Genomic DNA, 25867 nt, shown 5'->3' with positions numbered 1-25867 from the left:
TGGGGCAGTAATTGGCCGCGTTGGATTTGTCCTGGTTTTTCTGTGCAGGACATACGTGGGCAATTTTCCACATGGCTGGGTAGATGCCAGTGTTGTAGCTGTACTGAAACAGCTTGCCAAGGGTGCAGCTAGTTCTGGAGCACAAGTCTTCAGTACTACTACCGGAATATTGTCAGGGCCCAAAGCCTTTACACCACCCAGTGCCTTCAGCCATTTCCTAATATCACGTGGAATGAATTGAATTGTTTGAAGACTAGCATGTGTGGTGATGAGGACCTCTGGAGGAGGCTGAGATAAGAACTAAAGAACATAAGAAATATGAGCAGTAGCAGGCCATTTGGCCCCTCAAGCCTGCCCCGCCATTCAATAAAATCATGGGTGACCTGTCTCAGGCCTCAACTCCTCTTTCGTGCCAGCTCCTCATAACCCTCAACTCCCCGATATTTCAAAAATCTATCTACCTCCTCTTTAAATACTCCACAACTCAGAGAATTCCAGACATTCACTACCCTGAGAGAAGAAATTCTTTCACACCACAGTTTTAAATGAGTGTCCCCTTATTCTATAACTATGTCCCCTAGTTCGAGATTCCCCCACTAGTAGAAACATCTTCTCAACATCTACCTCGTCAAGCTTCTTCAGAATCTTGTAAGTTTCAGTAAGATCACTCCTCATTCTTCTAAACTCTAATGAATCAAGGCCTAACCTGTTTGGACGTTCTTGATCAGTCAATCCCTTCATCCCAGGAATCTTTTTTTGAACTGCCTCCAATGCCAGCATATCCTCTCTTAAATAAGGGGACCAAAAGTGTACACAGTACCCCAGGTGCGGCCTCACCAACAGCCTGTACAGTTGCAACAAGACTTCCCTATTTTTAAACTCCAACCCCCTAGCAATACAAGCCAAAATTCCATTTGCCTTCTTAATTATTTGCTGCACCTGCATGCTAAATTTTTGTTTCATGCACAAGAACACCTAGATCCCTCTATGTTGCACTTTTTTGGAGTCTCTCTCCTTTTAAATAATAGTCTGCCTTTTGAGTTTTCCTCCCAAAATGAATGATCCCACACTTTCCTACATTAAACGCCATCTATCAAGTTTTTGCCCACTCACTCAACCTGTCTATATCCCTTTGCAGATTCCTTATGTCCTCATTGCAACATGCCTTCCCACCTATTTTTGTATCGTCGACAAATTTGGATACATTACACTCTGCCCCCTTCCTCCAAGTCATCAATATAGATAGTAAATAATTGAGGCCTTAGGACTGATCCTTGTGGACACGCCACTCGTTACGTTTTTCCAACCTGGAAAAGGTCCCTTAATCCTGACCTTGTCTTCTGTGTGTTAACCAATCCTCAATCCATGCTGATACATTACCTCCAATACTATGAGCTCCTATCTTGTCCAATAACCTTCTTTGTGATGCCTTATTGAATGCCTTCTGGAAATCCAAATACACTACATCTACCAGTTCCCCTTTATCAACTCTGCTCGTTATATCCTCAAAGAGCTCTAGCAAATTTGTCAAACATGATTTCCCTTTCACAAAACCATGTTGGCTCTGTTTGATAACGTTAATCTTTTCTAAACGCCCTGCTATTTCTTCCTTAATAATGGACTCTAGCATTTTCCCAATGACAAATGTTAGGTTGACAGGCCTATAGTTTCCTGCTTTTTGTCTCCCTCCCTTCTTGAACAGGGGTGTCACATTAGCAGTTTTCCAATCCACTGGGACCTTCCCAGTATCCAGAGAGTTCTGGAATATTTCGACCAATGCCACCACTATCTCTGCAGCCACTTCCTTTAAAAGATGGATAGATCATCCACTTGGCACTCCTGGCTGAAGATTGTAGTAAATGCTTCAGCCTTACCTTTTGCACTGATGAGCTGGGCTCCCCCATCATTGAGGATGGGGATATTTGTGGAGCCTCCTCCTCCAGTGACTTGTTTAATTGTCCACCACCATTCACGACTGGATATGGCATGACTGCATAGCTTAGATCTGATCCCATTGGTTGTGGGATCGCTTAGCTCTGTCTATCACTTCTGCTTATGCTGTTTGGCATGCAAGTAGTCCTGTGTTATAACATCACCAGGTTGACACCTCATTTTTAGATATGCCTGCTGCTACTCCTGGCATGCCCTCCTGCACTCTTCATTGAACCAGTGTTGATCCCCTGGCCTGATTGTAATGGTAAAGTCAGGGATATGCTGGGCCATGAGGTTACAGATTGTATTCAAGTACAATTCTGCTGTTGCTGATGGCTCACAGCGCCTCAGGGATGTCCAGTCTTGAATTGCTAGATCTGTTTGAAATCTAACCCATTTAGCACGGTGGTAGTGCCACACAGCACAATGGAGGGTCTCCTCAATGTGAAGGCAGGACTTCATCTTCACAATGACTGTGCAGGCAGGTTGGTGAGGATGAGGTCAAGTGTGTTTTTCTGTCTTGTTGGTTTCCTCATCATCAGCCGCAGGCCCAGTTTAGCAGCTATGTCCTTTAGGACTTGGCCAGCTCGGTCAGTAGTGGTGCTACCGCACCACTGTTGGTGGTGGATATTGAAATCCCCCACTGAGAGTATATTCTGCGCCCTGGCCACCTTCAGTGCTTCCTCAAAGTGGTGGTCAACATGGACGAGCACTGATTCATCATTTGAGGGGGGGGCCAGCCGGGCACGCCAGGGCGGTACAGGGCAATCAGCAGGATGATTCCTTGCCCATGTTTGCCCTGATGCATGAGACCTCATGGGGTCCGGAGTCAATGTTGAGGACTCCCAGGGCAACTCCCTCCCGAATGTATACCACTCTGCTGGGTCTCTCCTACCCAGGGATGATGATGGGGGTGTCTGAGGCATTATCCCTAAGATATGATTCTGTGAGGATGACTATGTCATGCTGTTGCTTGACTAGTCTGTGAGACAGCTCTCCCAATTTTGGCACTAGCCCCCAGATGTTACTAAGGAGGACTTTGCAGGGTCAATAGGGCTGAGTTTGCCATTGTCGTTTCCAGTGCCTAGGTTGATGCCAGGTGGACCATCCAGTTTCCTTCCTTTTTTGAGACTTTGTAGTGGTTTGATACAACTGAGTAGCTTTCTAGGCCATTTCAGAGGACATTTAAGAGTCAACCACATTGCTGTGAAGTCATCAGCCAGCTGCAGATCAGGTAGCTTTTGTCACCAAGCACCCACCCTCTAATTCAGGTGGTGGCTGGAAGTCGCTGGGCTAGCACAGAATGAACGAATCACGGCCACTATCAGGACAGCTGGCATTCACTAACATGGTGGGCACACCAATTGTACATTGAGTCAGTCATACCCATTGTGGTTTTGGTACATCTCACCATTGAGATGTGCACCCACAAAGCCAAGAGTGTACAGTTAATGTATCCTGCACCATGGCAAAGTCACATGCTCGCTCCTCATGCTTCTGGTTAGAGAGAAGTCAGTGACCTTTGGATGATTTTTTTAAAAAAATTCATTCATGGGATGTGGGCAGCGCTGGCTAGGCCAGCATTTCTTGCCCATCCCTTGTTCAGAGGGCATTTCTAAGAGTCAACCACATTGCTGTAGGTCTGGAATCACATGTAGGCCAGACCAGGTAAGGACGGTAGATTTCCTTCATCAGTGAAACAGATGGGTTTTTACAACAATAGACAACGGTTTAATGGTCATCATTAGACTTTAATTCGAATCCGGGTCCCCAGATTATTACCATGGGCCTCTGGATTACTCGTCCAGTGACAATACCACTAACACCATCCCCTCCCCCGGAGGGGGGGCATAAGTGACTTCTCAGAAACACTAGAGAACCAGGAGTCTAGTGAAGAGGAGGAATCAAAACAAATTAGTATTACTAAAAAAAGTGTTGGAAAGATTAATGGGGCTGAAAGCCAATAAATCCCCAGGGCCTGATAATCTACATCCTAGGGTGCTAAAGCAAGTGACCATGGAAATAGTAGATGTGTTGTTTATCATCATCCAAAATTCTGTAGATTCTGGAACACTCCCAACAGATTGGAGGATGGCAAATGTAACTCCACTATTTAATAAAGGAGGGAGAAAACAGGGAATTACAGACTGGTTAGCCTTAATCGTAGGGAAAATGCTAGAGTCTAAAAGATAAAGGATGTGATAACAAGACACTTTGTCTAATCCCATTGATATTTTCTAAATCAACATGGATTTATGAAAGGGAAATCATGTTTGACAAACCTACTGGAGTATTTTTTGAGGGTGTAACTAGCAGAAGAGATAAGGGAGAACCAGTGGGCGTTGTGTATTTGGATTTTCAGAAAGCTTTTGATAAAGTCCCACATAAGAGGTCAGTGTGCAAAACTAAAGCACATGGGATTGTGGGTAATATACTAGCATGGATTGAGAATTGGTCAGCAGACAGGAAACAGAAAGTAGGAATAAATGGGTCTTTTTTGGAGTGGCAGGCAGTGATGAGTGGGCTATCACAGGGATCAGTGCTTGGGCCCCAGCTAATCATAATATATATCAATGATTTGGATGAGACACCAAATGTAATATTTCCAAGTTTGTTGATGACACAAAACTTAGTGGGAATGTGAGTGATGAGAAGGGTGTTAAGAGGCTTCAAAGCAATTTAGGCAAGCTAAGTGAGCACGGAAATATATGGCAGATGCAGTACAACGTGGCTAGTGTTAAATCATCCACTTCAGTAGGAAAAACAGAATGGCAGGGTATTATTGGGAAATCATAATGTACAAAGGGACCTGGGTATCCTTGTACACTAATCACTGAAAGCCAGCATGCAGGAGCAACAAGCAATTAAGGTGACAAATGGTATGTTGGCTTTCATTGCGAGAGGACTTGAGTATAGGAGCAAGGATGTCTTACTGCAGCCATACAGGGCCTGGTGAGACCACATCTGGAGTATTGTGTGCAGTTGTGGTCTCTTTACCTAAGAAAGGGTATACTTGCCATTGATGTAGTGCAGTGGAGGTTCACCAGACTGATTCCTGGAGTGGCAGGATTGTCGTATGACGAGAGATTGGGCCGACTAGGCTTGTATTCACTGGAGTTTATAAGAATGAGAGGGGATCTCATTGAAGCGTATAAAATTCTGACAGGGCTGGACAGACTGGATGCAGGGGTGATGTTTCCCCTACCTGGGTGGGGGGGGGATGGTGTCTAGAAGAAGGGGCTACAGCCTCAGGATACGGAGTAGGCCATTTAGGACTGAGATAGGGGAAACTTCTTTACTCAGAGTGGTGAACCTCTACTACAGAAGACTCTGGAGGCCAAGTCATTGAATATATTTGAGGAGGAAATAGATTTCTGGACTCTAAAGGTGGCAAGGGGTATGGGGAGAGCACAGGAGTATGGCGTTGAGATAGAGGATCAGCCATAATCATACTGGATGGCGGAGCAGGCTTGAAGAGCCAGGTGACCTACTCCTGCTTCTATTTTCTATGTTTCTATCTATAAGGCTATCATCTGCCTGCCTACAGCCTGGAATGGAAAGGTAGACACTGCCACAGCAGTACTGTGTCCAAATCCAAATGCTGCGTACCCTGGACTTTTATATCCTTGAATGGTCAATTCAGAAATTGAGAGGCCTGCAGGTTCAGACTCTCAAAGTAGGGTTTTTCAGCATAACAAATGTAACCAAGCTTCAGTTTATCCAAAACTTTACACCTTGTATTTGCACCTTCTGCTGGTTGGTCATTCTTGCCCACGTAAATGTTTAATGGCTTCCTGACCCCAGTGCACTATAATCTTTTACAAATCCTTCCTTTGCCTTCAACAATCCACTTCTACATTTAGGAGCTCTCTGCCCAAATCATTTTGCTTGGTCACTAAGATGAGTTACTGTGGGAAGTGATGCACACCAGGCCAGAGTCAGGTGAGTTTGCAGAAGCAATGTGTCACTGGGAAGGCAGGTGAGGAATAAACTGAAGCTAAATCTTAAAGTAATTTCACTTAGACCTCAAGAAGTGCCCTGCGAAAAGGCAGCTAAGAACTAGAATATTCCCTACTAATATAGAGACGTGGGTGTCTTCAAGATCCATTTCCACAACTCTGGGGATCAGGCAGCCCTGTCATCCTCATCAAGAAGATCAGAAGGAAAAGAATAATGCACAAATTACAAAGGGTATATTGTTTTGCCCAAAGGAAGCCTTGGTTGTGCTAAGTGTAAATGATTAAAAAAAACTACAGGCTGCAATCATTCACACCTATCATTGATTTCAATGGAAACAAAAGTCGGAAGAGATGTTTAACAGGCAGCTGAATCTTACTGAATTTTACACCATCACTCAAAGTCAAAATTACTCACTAAGATTTCTATGTCCAGGGAGCATACATATTCCCAAATATCTAATTATAAAATTATAATGGAGGTAATCATATTTGAATGGTGGAATTTGGATAATGCACTCAGATCTCAATGAACACTATATATTAGGAATTGCAAACCAGAACTTCAGCTCAAATCACAAAGATGACTAGCAGCCATTTCCACTACTATAACAGATTGTCAATAGAGAGTGGTCAATAAAATGCTTCATCGAGCAAGAGTTTTAAAAATTATTTCATGTGGTTCGTGCAGATCTAAAAATCAAGTGCAAAATCAATGTCATGAAATTACAATCCTGAACTACCAAGGTTAGTAGTTTCCATTGCATAGCATGCATACTGAGAAAGCAATAACAATCCATCGCTTGCGCATATATGAAGCAATTTTACCCTACATTTTCTTCCATTCATAGTTCGCTGACCATATTTTGTCCATCCATTTACTAAACAACGCTTGCAACAATTTAGTGTCTCTTTGGGCTGTAGCGTTATTGCAAAATTCTAGTTCAAACTTGTTTACATTATGTCTATTTTCTCCATGAAGTAGATAAGCTCTTACCCACACACCTGCTCACAATTTAAATAAGCATATAAATCATTTTTTTAAAATTCTAGTTTCAACCAACAGGGTTTCCACTAATTTTAAAGGCATTTCTTAAAAGTTTTTAAAGCTAATGGTTACAAGCATTTGAGAAAAGATATAATGTTTTTCGAAATACTTGAGCAGCATGGTATGACTTTCTAATGTATGGCATAACATACTAATTACTCGGTACAAATGGCCAAGGTACTTGCAGTGCATTTTCACAGTAACATTAAACATTTCTTGTTTTCTGTTCAGTCACACTAAACACCATAATTTTTTCCAAATTTCCCAACAGATGTTTCTACATTTAGTTTCACCTCTCGAAATCACATTTAAAGAGGCCATGAATCAGTCAGGATACATTTCAATAAAGACTTTACATACCTTGTTCTAGCCCTTGTAGAGGATTCACCTCCATTTACATGGATGGCATCTCCATTCTGCTGAACTTCTGTGCAAAAGAATTTTAGTTAAATAGATACACTTTTAACAAATTCTAGCAAACTATCTTGAATTAAATATACATTTATTTTGCTAGTCATCAGGCTAGTGACTGTTACTCACTGGTCGCTGATGCAGTGCCGTTAGGTACAGATTCCTGATCCACTGTCATACCATCGAGGAAAACAGTCAGGTCACCAGTTTGCACTACTCCATTCTTATTTTCCAACGTGAGCTTCAATACTTCTTTAACATTCTCCACTATTCAAAAGCAAAGTGGGGATATTAAAATAAAATGTCGGTTTGTTTATAAATGCACAGCAACAGTAACTTAACTGTGTAATCAGAATTATAAAACATTTTATTTCTTGTTGTAGAAAACCAAAATGTTATAAAGGACGTTCAAAAGATAACATCAAATTTGAGCTTTTAGCTAGAAGTAACCATTAACAGAAAATACTTCAAAGTATTCAAAGAAAAACAATAAATAAAAAAGATATTGAGCCAAAGGATACATTAGGAGGGATGACCAACAGCTAATGTCAAAGGTGGGTTTATGGAAAGTCGAAAAGGAAGGAAGGAAGGAGGTGGAGAGGCAGACATTTTTAGAAAGGAATTCCTAAATATGGGGGAGGCTAGGCAGCTCAAGGCACAACTATCAATGGAGAGTCAAAGAGATGAATGTAAAAGATGCCACACAGTCAGAGGGACAGAGTTTGAAGGAGGAGGAGCTGATGCTGGACTACTTACAATATAAGGCTGCCTCCTGCAATACAGCCTTCCTGTGGCAGGTAACCCTACAAGGCAAATGGGTCTCAGTGGTACATCAGAGTAAGCAGCTACTATGCTTAAGTTAATTGTAAAACTTACATTTTCTGTTGTGCAATTCCAAAGCTTGGCTGATGTCTAAAGTGGCTTTCCCTAGTAAAGCGTCAGATTTTAATGTATGGTGGCTCCAGATTTTAAACTCCAAGTTGGTGTGTGGTGTTACGTTCCTGCAAGCAAACAAAAAAAATTCTGTGATTTATATGCTTGTGTGACATAATTAATTCAATAATTTCTTAATTTGTGGTTATTCTGAAAGATTATATGCATGCGCTATGGCTGCATTAAACATTTTAAGATAACAAAATAAAGACTCCTGTAGTACCTAAAAGGGGTTCTTTTTCAGGAAATATTATAAGGTACTATTTTGAAGATGTAGCTGGTGAAGGCTGTTTAAAGGGACAAGTCAATACTTCATGATCATTACAAATTAGTGCAATGAATTGAAATACATTGCCTGGAAGTGTCGTGGAGGCAGGTTCAATCTTGGCATTCAAGAGGGAATCATTAGATTATTATTTAAATAAAAACAATGTGCAGGGTTACAGGAAAAAGGCAGGAGAACGGCACTGAGTCATTATGCTCATTTGGAGAACCGGTGCAGACACGATGGGCTGAATGGTCTCCTTATAATCCATCAAGCCCACTGCATCCATTGGTCATCTATGATCATTCTATCATGGATTTCCCCCACCCTTTCCTTAGCCTTTGCTGTTGTTTTTCTGACTTGGGCAGTTGAAGTTTGGCACAGCACAGGTGAAGCTACAATCCTTCCGTTTCTAACAATGTTGGTTGGGGAAACTCCAAGATGCTGCCTGCCAGTGAAGTCACTGAAATAGCTAAGTGGGAAAAGAACCTCAATTCAATGCCAGCAAAAAAACTTGATCCTCCTGGGTTTTCATTCCATTTAAGCATAATTTTGTTATTTTGCCTCCACACAATTCCAAAAAGCTGAATTTTCCATGTTGTACATATTTACCATATTACTCAGCACGGGTTAGGAATATATACTCAAGGAGTTATATTAACATTTGTTTCACATTGAAAATAATGCTATAGAAGGTTAATTATTTGTTTCATAATTGTGCTTACATTGTTAAGTGCTCATCCCATTTTGGATTGGAAGAACTATGTGACTTTGCAGATTTCTTTAATTCTCCGTCTGCTGATAATTCCACATAGATTGCAGTTCCAAACCAATTCTTTCTTCTTTTTAGTTTTGCAGAAGCAACTATTAAGTAAAATTACAAATTGAAATAAATGCATATGGTACATCCCCAGTAGATCGGATAGAAGCTGTATCAAACAAATCCTATTTGGGCTGTATTATAACGATCTGTATTATCAGATATTTAGCAATGAAAAAGTCTCATTCTTAAATAAACGTCATGCCCACATTTAAATTTAACTAAAACAAACAGTTCACATTTCATCTTAAAATACATATTCTTGCAAAGCTATTATTTTCACCTAGAATACATTAACATCTCATACTGCAACTAATGTTTTTAAAAATGTTAGTTATATATGATTTGAAATTAATAAAACTTTTCTATTAATAGCAATAAATGCAAATATTTAGAAACATTATCAGCAGTCCATTGTCCGTTGAAAACAATCTGGATTAGCATTTTTGTTTACCATGGTAGTTGCATTCCTGAAAAGTGCAACTTTAATTGAAACAACATTAACTGAATCAGATTTTCCCATTATAACCAACGTAAAAGCTGTAGTTAAGTTCTGTAGGATCTTTCTCATCAGGAAAAAAACATTAAAACATTACACCCTGTAAGCTAAAATACTTTACATGGCTGAATTCTTATATTTGTTAATGAAATAAGTATTAAATTAAAATAATTTAAAATAAAGTTAAAAATATATAAAAGAAATATGCTGACACTTTCTACTTACCTCTGGCTTGCCGTCTCTCCTGCTCTCTGTTCATCCGGTTTGCTCTTCCATTCCCCAGCCCTCCGCTTGTCACCTCTCTGGCCCACTGCCTCTCCTGTTCCCCAACCCTCCAGCTCGCCATCTTTGCTGTGAGTGAGGGTTGGCAAGGTGAGCAGTGAGGAGCAGGCAGAGCAGCTTCAAGTTGCAGGTTATGCAGAGGTAGTCCACAAACCGGAGAGGCAACAAGAGGGTCGGCGGGAGGGAAAGTTGGCAGCCACCATGAAGGTTGGCAGCAACCGGGAGGGTCAGGGAGCGGAAGAGGCCACTCCAAAATAGCTCAATAGGGTCACGTAACCCGGCGTGAAGGAAGGCTAAAACAAAATCCTGGCGCTAAATGCAAATAGGGACACTATTAACTGACGGGTGTTAAAGAGGACTGAGTTAAACAGGTCAATTTAAAATGGGGAATTACTGTAACATAAAAGTATGATGATTTTGCCTGATGCAAGACAGCCAAGTAAGTGCAAGAACATAAAGAAAGGTCAAGGATAATGAAAGACCTATATCGTACCAAACTATTTAACCATGTTTTGAAAACCTCTAATGTTTTTGGTTCTATCTTAATTGGTAATTATTCCAATCATTTATCATTCTGGCTAAAACCAATTTTACTGATTTTTTTTGTTTATTTTTAATTAGTTTAAATGGAATACCTTCAGTCCTACTGTGTCTTACTTTGAATAATATTCTGGGTTTTGGGAAGTCACTGGCTTCCAACTACAAGCTCCACACCCAAACTGTTCAAGGTTGAAGCAGACTTTCGCAATCTAGGTCTCCTATTTGACCCCGAGACGAGTTTAAGATAATATATAGGTAGAAGCGGAGATAGTGGAGGCAATGGAAAGTGTGAAAATTGAAAGGGAAGAAGTCCTGGAAAAGATAGTTATAATTAGTCATCTGATCCTGATGGCTTTCATCCCAGGTTGCTAAAGGAGGTGAGTGTGGAGTTAGCAGAAGGGCTTGCCTTATTCTTTCAATCTTCCCTAAATATGGGGGAGGTGCCAGAGGATTACAGAGCGACAAATGTTTTTGTCACACCCTTATGCAAAGAAGGGTATATGGACAGTCCTAGCAACTACAGGCCATTTAGTTTGACATAAAAAGCAGCGAGACTTCAGGGAAGGTGAAAAAAGTAGCAAGGCTTCAGTGCAAGAGGAGCCATAAAAAGCAGTGATAATAATCTCTGGATTATTACCTAAACCATGAACAAATTCTTGTAGATTAGATAAGATTAGAGTTAAATGTGCCGCTCAAAGATTTGTGTGGGAACAATGGGTTTCATCAATTCATGGGCACTGGCTCCAGTACTAGGGCAAGTGGGAGCTGCACCATTGGGATGGTCTTCACTTAAACTGAGCTAGGACCAGTGTTCTGGCAAATCATATAATGGGGGCAGTAGAGAGGGTTTTAAACTAAAAAGTGGAGCGAGGGATCAAGTGAGGGAAGACGCAGATTTAAAGGAAAAAGACGAGGCAAAAGAGCAATGTAGCAATAAGGATAATGACAATCAGAGTGTGGCAGGAAGGGACAGAGCATACAAATTTAAGAGTGCGACAGCAGATAAAGCCAGAGTTTGCAAAAATAGTCAAAGCTAAAGGCTTTGTATCTGAATGCCTGTAGCATCCGTAACAAAGCAAGTGAATTGCCAGCTCAAATAGAAATAAATATGTATGATCTGATAGTCATCACAGAAGTGTTGTTGCAAGGTGACCAATGGTAGGACTTGAATATTCAAGGGTGCTTGATATTTTGGAAGGACAGGAAGCTAGGAAAGGGTGGTGGGGTTGCTCTGTTATTTAAGGATGACATTAGTACAATAGTGGGAGATGAGCTTAATTCTAAAGATCAGGATGTAAAGATTAGAAATAGCACAGGGATTAAGCCAACTGTGGGAATTGTTTATAGGCCCCATAACAGTAACCACACTGTAGGATAGGGTATACAGGAAGAAATAATGGGGGCTTCTCAGAAAGGCACTGCAATTATCATGGGTAATTTTACTCCATATACAGATTGGACGAGTCAGATTGGCCAAGGTAGATGAGTTCATAGGGTGTTTTCAGGACAGTTTCTTAGAGCAGCATGTTCTAGAGCCAACCACTCAGCAGGCTACTCTAGACCTAGTAGTTTACGATGAGGTAGGATTACACAGTATCTCTAGATAGCAGTGATCATAACATGATTGAATTTCACATTCAGTTTAAGGAACAGAAGAGTGGTTCTAAGATTAGTGTTTTAAAAACTTAATTAAAGGCAATTACAAAGTTGTGAAGATGGAGCTGGCCAAGGTGAACTTGGAAAATAGGTTAAGGGGTAGGTCAGTAGAAATGCAGTGATAGACATTTAAGGAGATATTTCATAATGTTCAGCTAAGATACATTCCAGTGAGAAAGAAAGAGTCTAAGAGATAAGGCTAACAAAGGAAGTTAAAGATAGCATCAAAGTAAAAGAAAAAGTGTACAATTCTGCGAATATTAATGGTAGGTCAGAAGATTAGCCAGTATGTGAAAACCAACGAAGGGTGACAACAAAATTGATAAGGGGGAAGGAATTAAAGTGTGAGAAAAAGAAATATAAAAACAGATTGCAAGAGTTTCTACAAGGGTATTTAAAAAGGAAAAGAGTAACTAAAGTAAGCATGGATCCTGGGTCCTCTAGAGGGTGAGGGTCTGGGGAATTAATAACAGGAAATAAAGAAACTGTGGAAGTGTTTAACATATATTTTGTGTCTGCCTTCACTCCAGAAGGCAGAAATAAAATCCCAGAAATACTTGTGAATCAAGAGATGAAAGCAACTTAAAACAATTATAATCATCAGGGTAAGTGTACTGAGAAAACTATTAGAATTAAAGGCTGACAAATCACCAGTACCTGATGGACTTCATCCAAGGGTCCTAAAAGAAATGGCTGCAGAGATAGCAGGTGCATTGGTTTGAATTTTCCAAAATTCCCTCGTTTCTGGAAAGGTCCCATTAGATTGGAAAACAACAAATTTAATTCCTCTATTCAAGAAAGGAGATTGAAAGCAGTGAACTACAGGCCAGTTAGCCTAACATCTGTTATAAGGAAAATGTTGGGACCTATTATTAAGGTTATAGCAGGGCACTTAAAACCCTTACTGCAATTAGGCAGAGTCAATATGGTTTTGTGAAAGGGAAATCATGTTTGACTAATTTATTAGAGTTTTTTGAGGAATTAACAAGTAACGTGGATAATGGGATACCTCTTTTTGGATTTCCAAAAGACATTTGATAAGGTGACACACCAAAGATTACTACACAAGATAAGAGCACATGGTGTAGTGGGTATACTGGCATGGACAGTGGATTGGTTAGCTAACAGGAGGCAGAGAGTATGGTTAAATGGGTCATTTTCAGGTTGGAAAGCTGTAACCAATAGAGTGTCACAAAGATCAATGCTGGGGCCTCAACTATTTACAATCCACGCCAATGACTTGGATGAAGGAACCAAATGAAGAATTGCTAAATTTGTGGATAACGCAAAGATAGGTAGGAAAGTAAATTGTGAGGAGGACATAAAAAGTTTACCAAGAGATTCAGATAGGTTAAATCAGTGAACAAAAAATTGGCAGATGGAGCATAATGTGGGGAAATGTGAACTCGTCCAATTTGGCAGGAAGAACAAAAAAAAAGTAAGTTATTTAAACGGAGAGACTGCAAAACTTGGCGGTACAGAGGGATTTGGGTGTCCTGGTACATGAATCTCAAAAATTAATATCAGGCTCAGCAAGTGATGAGGTAGGCAAATGGAATGTTGTAATTTATTGCAAGGGGAATGGAATATTAAAGTAGGGAAGTTTTACTGCAGCTATACAGGGCATTGGTGAGACCACATCTGGAGTATTGTGTACAGTTTTGGTCCCTTTACTTGAGAAAGGATATAATAATATTAACAGTTCACAGAAGGTTCACTCAGCAGATTCCTGAAATGAGAGGGGTTATCTTGGAAAGGTTAGACAGGTTAAACCTGTATCCACTGGAGTTTAGATGAATGAGAGGTGATCTTATTGAAAACTAAGATCCTGAGGGGAATTGACAGGGTGGATGCTGAGAGGGTGTTTCTCTCTATGGGAGACACTAGAACTAGGGGACACAGTGAAAAAATAGGCGGTCTCCTATTTAAGATGGAGATGAGGAGAAAATCTTTCTATCAGAGTTGCTGGTCTCTTTCCCAGGCAGCAGTGGAGGCAAGGTCATCGAATATTTTTAAGAATATTTGAGTTAGACAGGTTCTTGACTGACATGGGAGTCAAAGGCTATAGGGGTGAGATAAGAAAGTAGGTTATAGGCCACAATCAGGTCAGCCATGATCTTATCTTATCTAAATGGCGGAAAAGGCTCAAGGGACCGAATGCCCTGCTCCTGCTCCTAATTTGTATATTAATATGTTCAGTGGTGGGTAAGTGGTGTGGAATCTACAACCAGGGAAAAAAAATCAAAAGACACTTGGAGAGCTTTGAGATAATTAAGGAGAGCCAACACAGATTTGTAAAAGGCAGATTGTGCTTGATCAACTAATTGGTTTTTTTTGGTGAAGTAACAGAGAAGGTTAAAGAAGGGAATGCAGTGGATATTGTTTATATGGGGCAGAATATTGAGTTCGGCAGGAAACGCACGCCTGACCCGGCAAAGCGTAAAACGACAAGCAATGACGTTGGGCAAGCATCCCAACGTCACAACATCGTCCTGCGATATTTCATTTGGCGGGCGCAGGCTAGAGTCGGCAGCACACTCAACAATAATTAAAAGGCCTATTAAGGCCATAAAAAAGGTAATTAATTTCAAAATTATGCTGCCCATTCAACCTCATGCTTGGAGGGCAGGTGAAAACACCAAGCGGCTTTTGCACTTTTTAGGAAACCTCATACACGGGCGGAATAAGATTTCCTAAAGCAAATAAAAATAAAATAGAAATTTCACACTTGAATTAAAAGCATGTCCTTGCTCATGTGACAGAGTCACGCGAGGGGACATGTTTTATGACATTTTTATTCTCTTCACTTTTTTTTTTTAAACAGCACTTCATCTCCCTGAAGCAGCTCCACGCCTCAGGGAGATTGAAGCACTTTTTTGCACGCATGCGCAAAGGTCGTGCTAGGCCCACTCGCACTCCTCCACCCCGGCCACGCAGGCAGTGCTCAGCACTGCTGTTCTCATTCCACGCTGGGCGAGTCTTAACTGCCCCACCAGCATGAAATCGCGGTGTGGTGCCGGTCGGCTTCTTGACCGCCCCCGCCAAGGGCAAAATGCTGCCCATGGATTTTAAGAAAGCATTTGACAAGATGTCACATAAAAGGTCAGTTAACAAAATTGAGGCTTATGGAATAGATGGGTCAGTGTCCAACTGGATAAAAAAAAACAGCTTAAGGCCAGAAAAAAGCAAGTCATGGTAAATAATTATTTATGGGACTGGAGAATGAGTGCTAGGACCACTGCTTTTATTTTGCTACATAAAAATGACCTGCATCTTAGAAGAGGAAAATTTCAATATTTGCCAATGATACCAAACTTGGAGGAGTGGCAAACAGTGAGGAAGATACGAATCGCCTGCAGGGCATAAATAAACCAGTAGAATAGGCAGGCTAATTGCTGATGAAATTTAATACAGAAAAGTATGAAGTAATGCAATATGGTAAAAGGGATAGGCAAGAATAAAATAAATTAATGGCACAATTCTAAAGAATGTGCAGGAACAAAGGGACCTGGGGGTGCACATGCATTAATCTTAGAAAATGGCAAGACATGTGGAGAGAGTGGTTTGCAAAGGATATGGGATCATAAATATAGGCATTGAATACAAAAGCAGGGAAGTTACACTGAACCTTTATGAAGCTCTGGTTAGGCCCCAACCTAAGCACTGCAGCCAGTTTTGTTCACCACACTTTAGGAAAGGTGTGAAGGCACTTGAGAGTTTGCAGATAAATTTACCAGAATGGTTTCAAGGACGACAGGTTTTAGTTACACAATCACATACTCACATCTACACAGACTGTGTATTTCTAACCTCTCACCCAACTCCATCCCTGATTCATCTGCTGCTGGAACCCTTATCAATGCCTTTTCTACCTCTATATTTGACTATCCCAATGCACTCCTAGCTACCCTCAGCCTCCATCCTCTATAAACGTATGATTACCCAAAATTCTGCTGCCTGCATCCTAACTCACACCAATTACTCATCACCCATGCTTGCTGACCTACACTGGCTCCCAATTCCAATGCGGTCTCCTCTACATTGGAGAGACCAAACGCAGACAGGGTGACCGCTTTGCGGAACACCTTCGGTCTGTCCGCAAGCATGACCCAGACCTTCCTGTCACTTCAACACACCACCCTGCTCTCATACCCACATGTCCATCCTTGACTTGCTGCAATGTTCCAGTGAAGCTCAACGCAAACTGGAGGAACATCACCTCACCTTCCGATTAGGCACTTTACAGCCTTCCAGACTTAACACTGAGTTCAACAACTTCAGATCATGAACTCTCTCCTCTATCCTCAATCCTTTCTGATCCCCCTTTTCCAAATATTTATTTTTTATATATATTTTTTCCCCACCTATTTCTATTATCTTTTAAATTTATTTCCATTCATTGGTTTATCCCCACCTTTTAGCTTATTTTGATCTTTTCTCCCACACCGTCCCCTCCCCCCACCCCACCCCACCCCAACTAGGGCCATCTGTCACTTGCTCACCCTGCTTTTTACTCTTAATGGCACCGTTAGCACCTCCTTTAGTCAGTATCACCACCATCAACACCCCTTCGACCTTTTGTTTATGGCATCTTTCGCAATCTCTCCTTTCCCTCCACCTTTTGTTGGCCTTCTATCCAGCTTCACCTGTCCCACTCCCTTAAACAGTATATATTTCACCACATTTATACTTCCCTTTAGCTCTGAAGAAGAGTCATACGGACCCGAAACATTAACCCTGTCTCTCTCTCCACAGATGCTGTCAGACCTGCTGTGTTTTTCCAGCAATTTTTGTTTTTGTTTCAGATTTCCAGCATCCGCAGTATTTCACTTTTATCCTTTATTTTAAATTTCTCATCCTTGCTTTCAAATCCTTTCATGACCTCACCCCCTCCTTAGCTCTGTAACCTTTTCCAGCCCTAAGACTCTGTGAGTAATTTGTGCTCCACAATTCTGGCCTCTTCAGTACCCCTGATATTATTCACTCTAGCATTGACAACTGTGCCTTCAGTTTCTGAGGACATAAGCTCTAAGAGTGCCTCACTAAACCTCCTTCCTTCTCTATCTATCTCTCCTTGCTCCTAAGACACTCCTTAAAACCTACCTCTTTGACAAAAATCTGCTCTAACATCTCACAATATTGCTTGGTGTCAAATTTTGCTCAATAATCCTCCCGTGTAGCACTTTGGGACATTTTAATTATGTTAAAGGCACCAATAAATGCTAATAATTTCTCTTGCTCAGTTCTAAATGCCACAATACAAAACAAATGTGGTCTGATCAATGCACTGTGAAACTTTAGCACAACTTCATTAGATTTGCACCTGGCTATTCTGGGTATATAGCCTAGCATTCTGTTAGCTTTCTAAATGGCTTTGCAACATTACATACACTTTGAAAGTGATGAGCCTACTCTTACAGTCAGATCCATTGCCGATACTCTTGCATTCATCAAATAGATTCTTTAGCAAAAAGGTTCTTGGCAAAATCGTGGGGCAGACGTTACACAGCTAAATGCAACCTTGTCTTCCCCTCGCGTGTGGTTGCTTGCAAAATGAACCTTAGTTTCATTCAATGTATAATCATGATCTATATTAAAATATTTTGTAACCTACTAGTATTCCATGGAATTACCCTGATTGCTTATAAGACACAGGAAGACAATGCGTAAAAATAGTGCCAGAAAATCAATCAGATTTTAAGGAAATTCACATTATTTTGGTTTATTGAAAAAGGAAGCAAATGTTAATGTAACGATCATAACGTTAAAAGGTATAATGTTACAATTAACAGTACAAAAAGTTATTTGAAATATAAAACATGTAATTTTATGATACTTTTTAATGTTAACATTAAAAAAAATCATAACTTGAATACTTTCAAAAGCAAAGCCTCTCTATTATGGACTGATTTATGCTGCTGGTTGTGAGCCCAAATAGATCAATTTGCTGATAAGTGGAATTGAAAGTTTCAAAATGCTTGTTAAAATTTGTTTCACCTTTCTCCATGACAAATTCTTTAATTTACTGAATCACATTTTTTAGTCTGCATAGACCATAGGTGGCTGTTCTCAAAGGCAAAAGGTATCCATTCATTGATAGCACTGACAATCTCCCTCCAAGTCACTATTACATTCTACATCAACAGACCATGGACAAATAAATAGACAGTGCTAATGACTGATAGCAGTCTTGAAGTTTTGCCCATCAATTCCAAAACTTGTGATTGCCATCAGTTAAATCATCATGAAAGCACTCAATTATTGAGCCAAATTAAAAACAATTTCTCAAATTTGCCTCATCCAATAAATGACACTGGAGACAGCAAAGAACTTCAACATATCTAAAGTACCATCACTTATATCACTGTTGAAAGCAATGACTTCAATAGAAATGTTCTGGTAGATAGACTTCATACAGAGAAAGAAACACTTGAATTTCTATGGCAGCCTTCATGACCACAGGATTCCCCAAAGGACATTACCGCCAATGAAGTACTTCTGAAGTATAGTCACTGTCATAAGATAGGTAACAAGGCAGCCAATTTGTGCACAGAAAATTTCCACAGACAGCAATGTGATAATGACCAGATAATCTGATTTTGTGATGGTGATTGAGGGAAGCGGGGTAAATATTGGCCAGAGCAAAGGCACAGCTCCCCTGCTCTTCTTTGAAATAGTGCCATGGAATCTTTCACACCCACCTGAGAGCACAGAAAGGGCCTCAGTTTAACAACTCATCCAAAAGACTGCACCTCCAAAAATGCAGGAATAAACACCTCAGTACTGCAGTAGAGTCAGCCTTGATTTTTGTGCTCAAGTTCAGGAGTGAGACTAACTCAGAAGCAAGAGTGCTAACAACTAAGCCACTGATAAATGTGATAATACCTTCACCCAATAGCTGGAATTTAGATTTATGCTTGGACCTATTACTGTTGAATTTCCATACTTTGTTTGAGGTCACAGATATGATGGAGGGCATTTTAATCACAAAAAAAGGCAAGTTTAGGTTAGGTGGGGGATGCGGTTGGGGGTGGGGAGGGGGTTAACATGTTAAAAATCAGAATCTCAACGTCAATGAACCTTCAAACGGCCCACTTCTGCTTTTAACAGAGGTATGGCAGCAACAGGTGATCAAACCACTCAAACAAAGTAGGTTTGAACTCTAAATATTATGAGGCTCCAATTTTCATTGTTAGGCAACATTCTGAGATTAACTGTGGACAACCAGGTTTCCCAAGCCTTAGAAAATCCAGTAGCTAAACTCAGGTGAGGATTGTTGAATCTATGAGTTAAGTGCCTTTCCACTTATCTGCTGAATTCAGCATGCCTGCTTGACAATCGGTCCCCTGTGATCAGACATCAACTTTCCATTGCACTCCGACCCTTGTGATCGCCTCCCGAACATCCCCAAAATGTCCCTGATCTCCCAACCTCTACCTCCCCAGACACATAACCCATAGAGGACACAGGATGGCACCTCATCCACCCCTATCCCCTGGGGTGTGGGTTTACACGTTTCCCTCATACGGTCTCCTCTGGACTGCTGGACTGTCAATCAGGTTAGCTTCTGAGCAAGGAACCTGACCGTGATGTAACATGCCATTCGAGGGAATCTGACTTCTGGATTTCCAGTGTTCTATCACATCCACCAGAGTAAGCCAAGTTAAAATTCAGCCCAATGTATCAGAATTTACAAAAAAACACAGAAGGCTCCCAGCATTCATGCTTGGAAAGAGTATCAATTCCTTGGCGATCTGACTAAAAGTAGCCAAGATAATACAAAGAATCAGGTTTAATAGTCACAGACAAACCAATATCATGCAGCACTATAAATCTCTTTTAATAGGAGAGGCACAATTAAAGAAAAGTGCACTTCAGTAATCTTTATGGTTCAGCAGTATGACAGTACAAATCAGATTAACTGTTTCCATACATGCCAAAAAGTATCAAGGAGCTTACCAACAGTTGAAACAGCTTGCTAGTCCTTAAGCAGCTAACAACATAAGAATGGCTGATTACAAGCTTAGGACAAGTGAGAACAAGTAGTTGTATAGGATTTGTAACGACATGAGTACAAGAAATAAAAACAAAAAACTGCGGATGCTGGAAATCCAAAACAAAAACAGAGTTACCTGGAAAAACTCAGCAGGTCTGGCAGCATCCGCGGAGAAGAGCAAAGTTGACGTTTCGAGTCCTCATAACCCTACAACAGAACTGAGTAAAATTAGGAGAGGGGTAAAATATAAGCTGGTTTAAGGTGGGGGGTGGTGGTTGTAGGGACAAGCAAGCAGTGATAGGAGCAGATAGTCAAAAGATGTCACAGACAAAAGAACAAAGAGGTGTTGAAGGTGGTGATATTATCTAAGAGAATGTGCTAATTAAGAATGGATGGCAGGACACACAAGGTACAGATCTAGTGGGGGTGGGGTGAAATGAGACCAACAGGGCACAAGAGGTATAGATTTAAAAATAATGGAAATAGGTGGGAAAAGAAAAATCTATGTAAATTATTGGAAAAAAAAGGGAGGGGGAAGAAATGGAAAGGGGGTGGGGATGGAGGAGAGAATTCAAGATCTAAAGTTGTTGAATTCAATATTCAGTCCGGAAGGCTGTAAAGTGCCTAGTCGGAAGATGAGGTGCTGTTCTTCCAGTTTGCGTTGAGCTTCATTGGAACAATGCAGCAGGCCAAGGACAGACATGTGGGCAAGAGAGCAGGGTGGAGTGTTAAAAGGGCAAGCGACAGGGAGGTTCGGGTCATTGTTGCGGACAGACTGCAAGTGTTCTGCAAAGCGGTCACCCAGTTTGCGTTTGGTTTCTCCAATGTAGAGGAGACCGCATTGGGAGCAACGAATGCAGTAGACTAAGTTGGGGGAAATACAAGTGAAATGCTGCTTCACTTGAAAGGAGTTTTTGGGCCCTTGGACGGTGAGGAGAGAGGAAGTGAAGGGGCAGGTGTTGCATCTTTTGCGTGGGCATGGGGTGGTGCCATAGGAGGGGGTTGAGGAGTAGGGGGTGATGGAGGAGTGGACCAGGGTGTCCCAGATTAATGGAAAGCAAACACACACTTCTGTAAAAGCTGCTTTTTGTTCAGACTTTCCAATTGCAAAACTCACTTAAGATTTATGTAATCAGGGTAGGCTAAAACAATTGTTAATTAATGCAAAAACTGTCTCATTCAGTCATTTACTATGACAATACTTCTATTTCAATTTTTATAGAAATCGTGGGAGTTAATCATTGTCAACAGAACAGCATGCCATTTTAAGTATAGCAATGCAAGCCAAAAATTTAAATGTGATCATGTTTAAACTCATTTAGAGAACAAATCAATTCTGTGATGGCATCACAAAGACTAAAGTGCTTCCACTTTTTGGTGTGATAAGTAGCCAAGCAATAAATTGCTTTAATAACTAACATAAAATCAGGGTTTTTTTTCCTGGAGGACAGTTAGTTTTAAAGAAAAAATCTTCAGTGCATTATTTACTCCCTGATTTTCTGATGTAATTAGGTTGAAGTCTAGTAAGCCATGAAAATCGGTAGAACAGTAGGTTAGCACACTATTTTTTATCTTCCCTGAAACCAAGTTCAAATTCATCCACAGATAGATCATGGGATGAAACTACTTGCTGTAAGAATGTTAAACAAAATAAGAATGGGAAGTCTTAACCCAATTAATGAGCAAAGGTATGTTTTGCTATGGGGCCACTATTTAGTACAATTTGTATGGGAATTAGAAAGTTTACAAGAGTGAATAGGCATACCACCAAAGTGAACTTAAGGCATCTCATTAAAACAGAGGGCAGATAATTCTAGGCTTTTGGTTGTGCTATACCAAACTTTGGAATGCTTGATGTTGACCCTACTGCACAAAAGGTAGATGAAATGTACAAATCTCAGCAATAAGATTCTGACTTTAATGAGCACACTCAAAAAAACAAATCCACTAATTTAAAAATGATGATAAAAGAGAAACTCCTGAAAGCCACACTTTTGCACAAGTCATTTGACTACATTTTAGATGACATAAAACAAGCACCAAAGTCCAACTGACCTTTTCCTGTTATAAAAAACATCAAAGGTAAAGTGTTTTAAAAGTTAGCCAAAGTTGAGGGTAGTCTTATTACTTCTGTTCAATCAAATCCAGGTTGAATGCTTTGAAGTAATACTGCCAATCCAATTACAAATTGGACATATCATAATCCTGCTATCATTTTATAGTTCATATTATAGTAATACTAATATGAATGTATATATTTATATAATTAAAATGTTTTGATTAACCTGTCATGACATATAACTGAACAAAAATTAGTGAAAGGCTAAACTGAATAAGTAAAAAACTAAGCAAGTATTAAGGTTTTTCCCACTCAATTTACTATTCACTAAATAGCACATGCCACAAAACGGATCAAATTGCTCCAATATCTCCAGTTTTTATCAGGTGATTTTTTTTTCCTTCACTCAGGCGAGACTATATGGCTGGATATAACATAAGGCATTAATTGATTAATGATCAATTGCATCTGTTGTGTCTTGGTCGGTAGCACTTTAGCCACAAAGTTCCAGATTCAAGTTCCACTCCAGGGATTCAGCAGAAAAATCAAGGCTGACACTCCAGTGCAGTACTGAGTGAGTACTGCGCTGTCAGAAATTCCATCCTTTGGATGTGACATTAAACCAAGGATCCATCTGTCTGCTTGGCCTGATATAAAAGATCCCATGGCACTATTTTGGAACGCAGAGGAGATATCCCTGGTATCCTGGCTAATATGTATCCCTCAAACAGCATCACAAAGACAGATTAGCTGTTCATTATCATGTAGCTGTTTGTATGAGCTTGCTGTGTGTAAAATGGCAGCCATGTTTCTTATATTACAGCAGGGATTACAATTCAAATGTACTTCATTAGTTGTAAAGCGCATTGAGTCATTCCGTGGTCGTCAAAAGCGCTATATTATTGCAAGCCTTTTTTAAAAAAATAATACAAAGTTTTTCTCAAATAGTCGTGCTCTTCCAGGTAGAGCTTGAGATTGGAAATTAAAATTTCACTTGGGCTTGCTGATAAATTAAGCGTATGGGTGAATGATTCATCATTGGCCAGCTTTTCAGGCTATTGCCGTGGATCTACAATATCAACAGCATGCCAGGGCAACCCATGGCACATGATAACCAGGTAGTAAGAACCAAAGAGACCCAGCTGTGTGCAGACATTCTGATTGATATAGGAACTCTGTTGTGGGACTATAGAAAAATGTCAAAAACTGCAAAACTGGTTCCAAGCTAACCATAAGTGTTGTTATAGGGGATCTATTAGATTATTTGAAAAGGCCTTTCTTTTTTTTTTTAAATGGTTATAGCACTGAAGGAGGCAGTTCTGTCCATTGTGCCTATGTTGGCTCTCTGAAATAACAACTCAGCTAGTCTCACTCTCATGTGTTTGCCCCATGGCCTTGAAAAATGTTCTCCCTTCAGGGAAATATCTAATTCCCATATAAAAACCAGGAAATAGTTCTGCCTCCACCATATAGGCAGTGCATTCCAGACCCCAACTCCTCATTGCATAAAAATCTTTTCCTCGTGTCACCTCTGGTTCTTTTGTCAATCACAATAAATCATTGATTATTGGTGCTCAACCCATTTGGAAATGGGAACAGTTTTTCTGATCCACCAGGTCCAGACACTTCTTGACTTTGAACACCTCCACCAGATGTTCTCTCAACCTTCTCTTCTCCATGGAGAATGGCCTCAGCTTCTCCAATCCATCCACATCACTGAAGTTTCTCATCCCTGGAACTATTCATCTTTTCTATACCCTCTCTGATTCCTTCACATCCTTCCAGAAGTGTGGTGCCTTGAATTGGACACTATACCCAGTGTTTCATAAAGACTAACCATAATTTCCTTGGTTTTGAACTCCATGCCTCTATTTATAAAGCCAAGGATCCTGGATGCCTTATTAACCACTTTCTCAAGCTGCCATGCCACCTTTAACAATTTGTGCACATATATCCCCAGGTCCCCTCTGCTCCTGCACCCACTTGAGAATCTCATCCTTTATTTTACCTCTTCTTTTTGTTCTGACCAAAAGGGACAGTGGCAGAATAGATACAAAGTTCATTCTGACAGGAACAAGGAATGGTTGTGAACGTTAATTTTGAACTGGAGGAGGTTATATAGTGTGGTTCCACAATGTTTGTATCTATTCTGCCACTGTCCCTTTTATTCCATGGGTTTTAACTTTGCTAGCAATTTATCAGATGCCTTTTGGAATTCCATTAATGCCACATCAACCAACGTGCCCTCATCAACCCTCTCCGTTACTGCATCAAAATACTCAAATTTAGTTAAGCACGATTTGACTTTAACAAATACTTGCTGGCTTTCCTCAATTAATCCAATTTTGTCCCTTGTTATTGTTTCTAAAGGTTTTCCTACCACCGATTTGAACTAACTGGCTAGCAGTTGCTGGGCTTATCTTTGCAGACTTTTTTGAACAAGAGTGTAAACATTTGCAATTCTCCAGTCCTATGGTATCATCCCATAACCTGAGAAGGGTTGGAAAATATAGCCAGTGCCTCCGCAATTTCCACCCTTACTTCCCTCAGTATCCTTGGATGCATCTGATCAGTTCCTAGTGACTTACCAACTTTAAGTACAGCCAGCTTTTCCAATGCTCTTCTTTATAAATTTTTAGCCTATCCAGTGTTTCAACTACCTTCTCTTTCACCACAGCTTTTGCTGCACCATCTTCCTTGATAAAGGCAGATGCAAAGTACTCACTTAGTGCCTCAGCTATGCCCATGCATAAATCCTCTTTTTGGTCCCTAATCAGCCCCACTGCTCCTTTTAACACCTTTTTGCTATATATACACCTATAGAAGACTTCTGGATTCACTTTTATGTTGGCTGCCAGTCTATTTTCATACTCACTCTTTGCTTCTCATTTCTTTTGTCATTTCCCCTCTGAACTTTCTATTTTCGGCCTCTTTCTCACTTGTATTAACAACCTGACATCTATCATACCTATCCTTTTTCTGTTTCCTCTTAATATCTATCTCTTTCATCATCCAGGGAATGCTGGCTTCATTTTTCCTACCATTCCTCCTTGTGGGATTGTTTCTCACTGTACTCCAAACCACCTCCTCCTTTTGGCATCCCCCGTTCCATTACAATTTTGCCTACCAACCTTCAATTCCAATTTACCTGTGCCAGATCTGTTCTCACCCTACTGATATTGGCCCTCTCCCAATTACTTTTAGTCTGGATTGCCTCTTTTCCTTTTCCATAGCTAACCTAAATCTTATGATGCTATGAACACTGTTCCCTAAATGTTTCCCTACTGACAATTGATCCACTTGACCCCACCTCATTCTCCTGAACCAGATAAAGCAATGTCTCCTTGCTCTTTGGGCAGGAGCATACCGATCTAGAAAATTTTGCTGAACAATTCAGAAATCATTCCCCTCTCTACCTTTTACACCATTACTATCTCAGACAATATTAGGATAATTTGAGTCTCCCATTA

The 25867-nt window shown here is 40.5% G+C and overlaps 1 protein-coding gene across 5 annotated transcripts in view; it reads right to left on the bottom strand.

Moving 5' to 3' along the window:
* The window catches only part of LOC121278672 (NEDD4-like E3 ubiquitin-protein ligase WWP1), a 197276-nt gene that overhangs the window by 91432 nt on the left and 79977 nt on the right, over positions 1-25867 (bottom strand). For 4 of the 5 annotated variants that reach the window (XM_041188993.1, XM_041188990.1, XM_041188992.1 and 1 more), the window contains exons 3-6: positions 9271-9409; positions 8224-8348; positions 7477-7614; positions 7297-7363 (exon numbers count right to left, since the gene is read on the bottom strand). In XM_041188993.1, coding sequence (XP_041044927.1) covers positions 7297-7363; positions 7477-7614; positions 8224-8348; positions 9271-9409 — 469 coding nt within the window. The remainder of the gene's footprint in view (positions 1-7296; positions 7364-7476; positions 7615-8223; positions 8349-9270; positions 9410-25867) is intronic. The other variant, XM_041188991.1, reaches the window with a different exon arrangement.

Source organism: Carcharodon carcharias, chromosome 6, assembly GCF_017639515.1.
Source record: "Carcharodon carcharias isolate sCarCar2 chromosome 6, sCarCar2.pri, whole genome shotgun sequence".
Lineage (NCBI taxonomy): Eukaryota > Metazoa > Chordata > Chondrichthyes > Lamniformes > Lamnidae > Carcharodon > Carcharodon carcharias.
The sequence above is the reverse complement of the archived record's forward strand: the minus strand, read 5'-3'. Positions and strand labels throughout refer to the sequence as shown.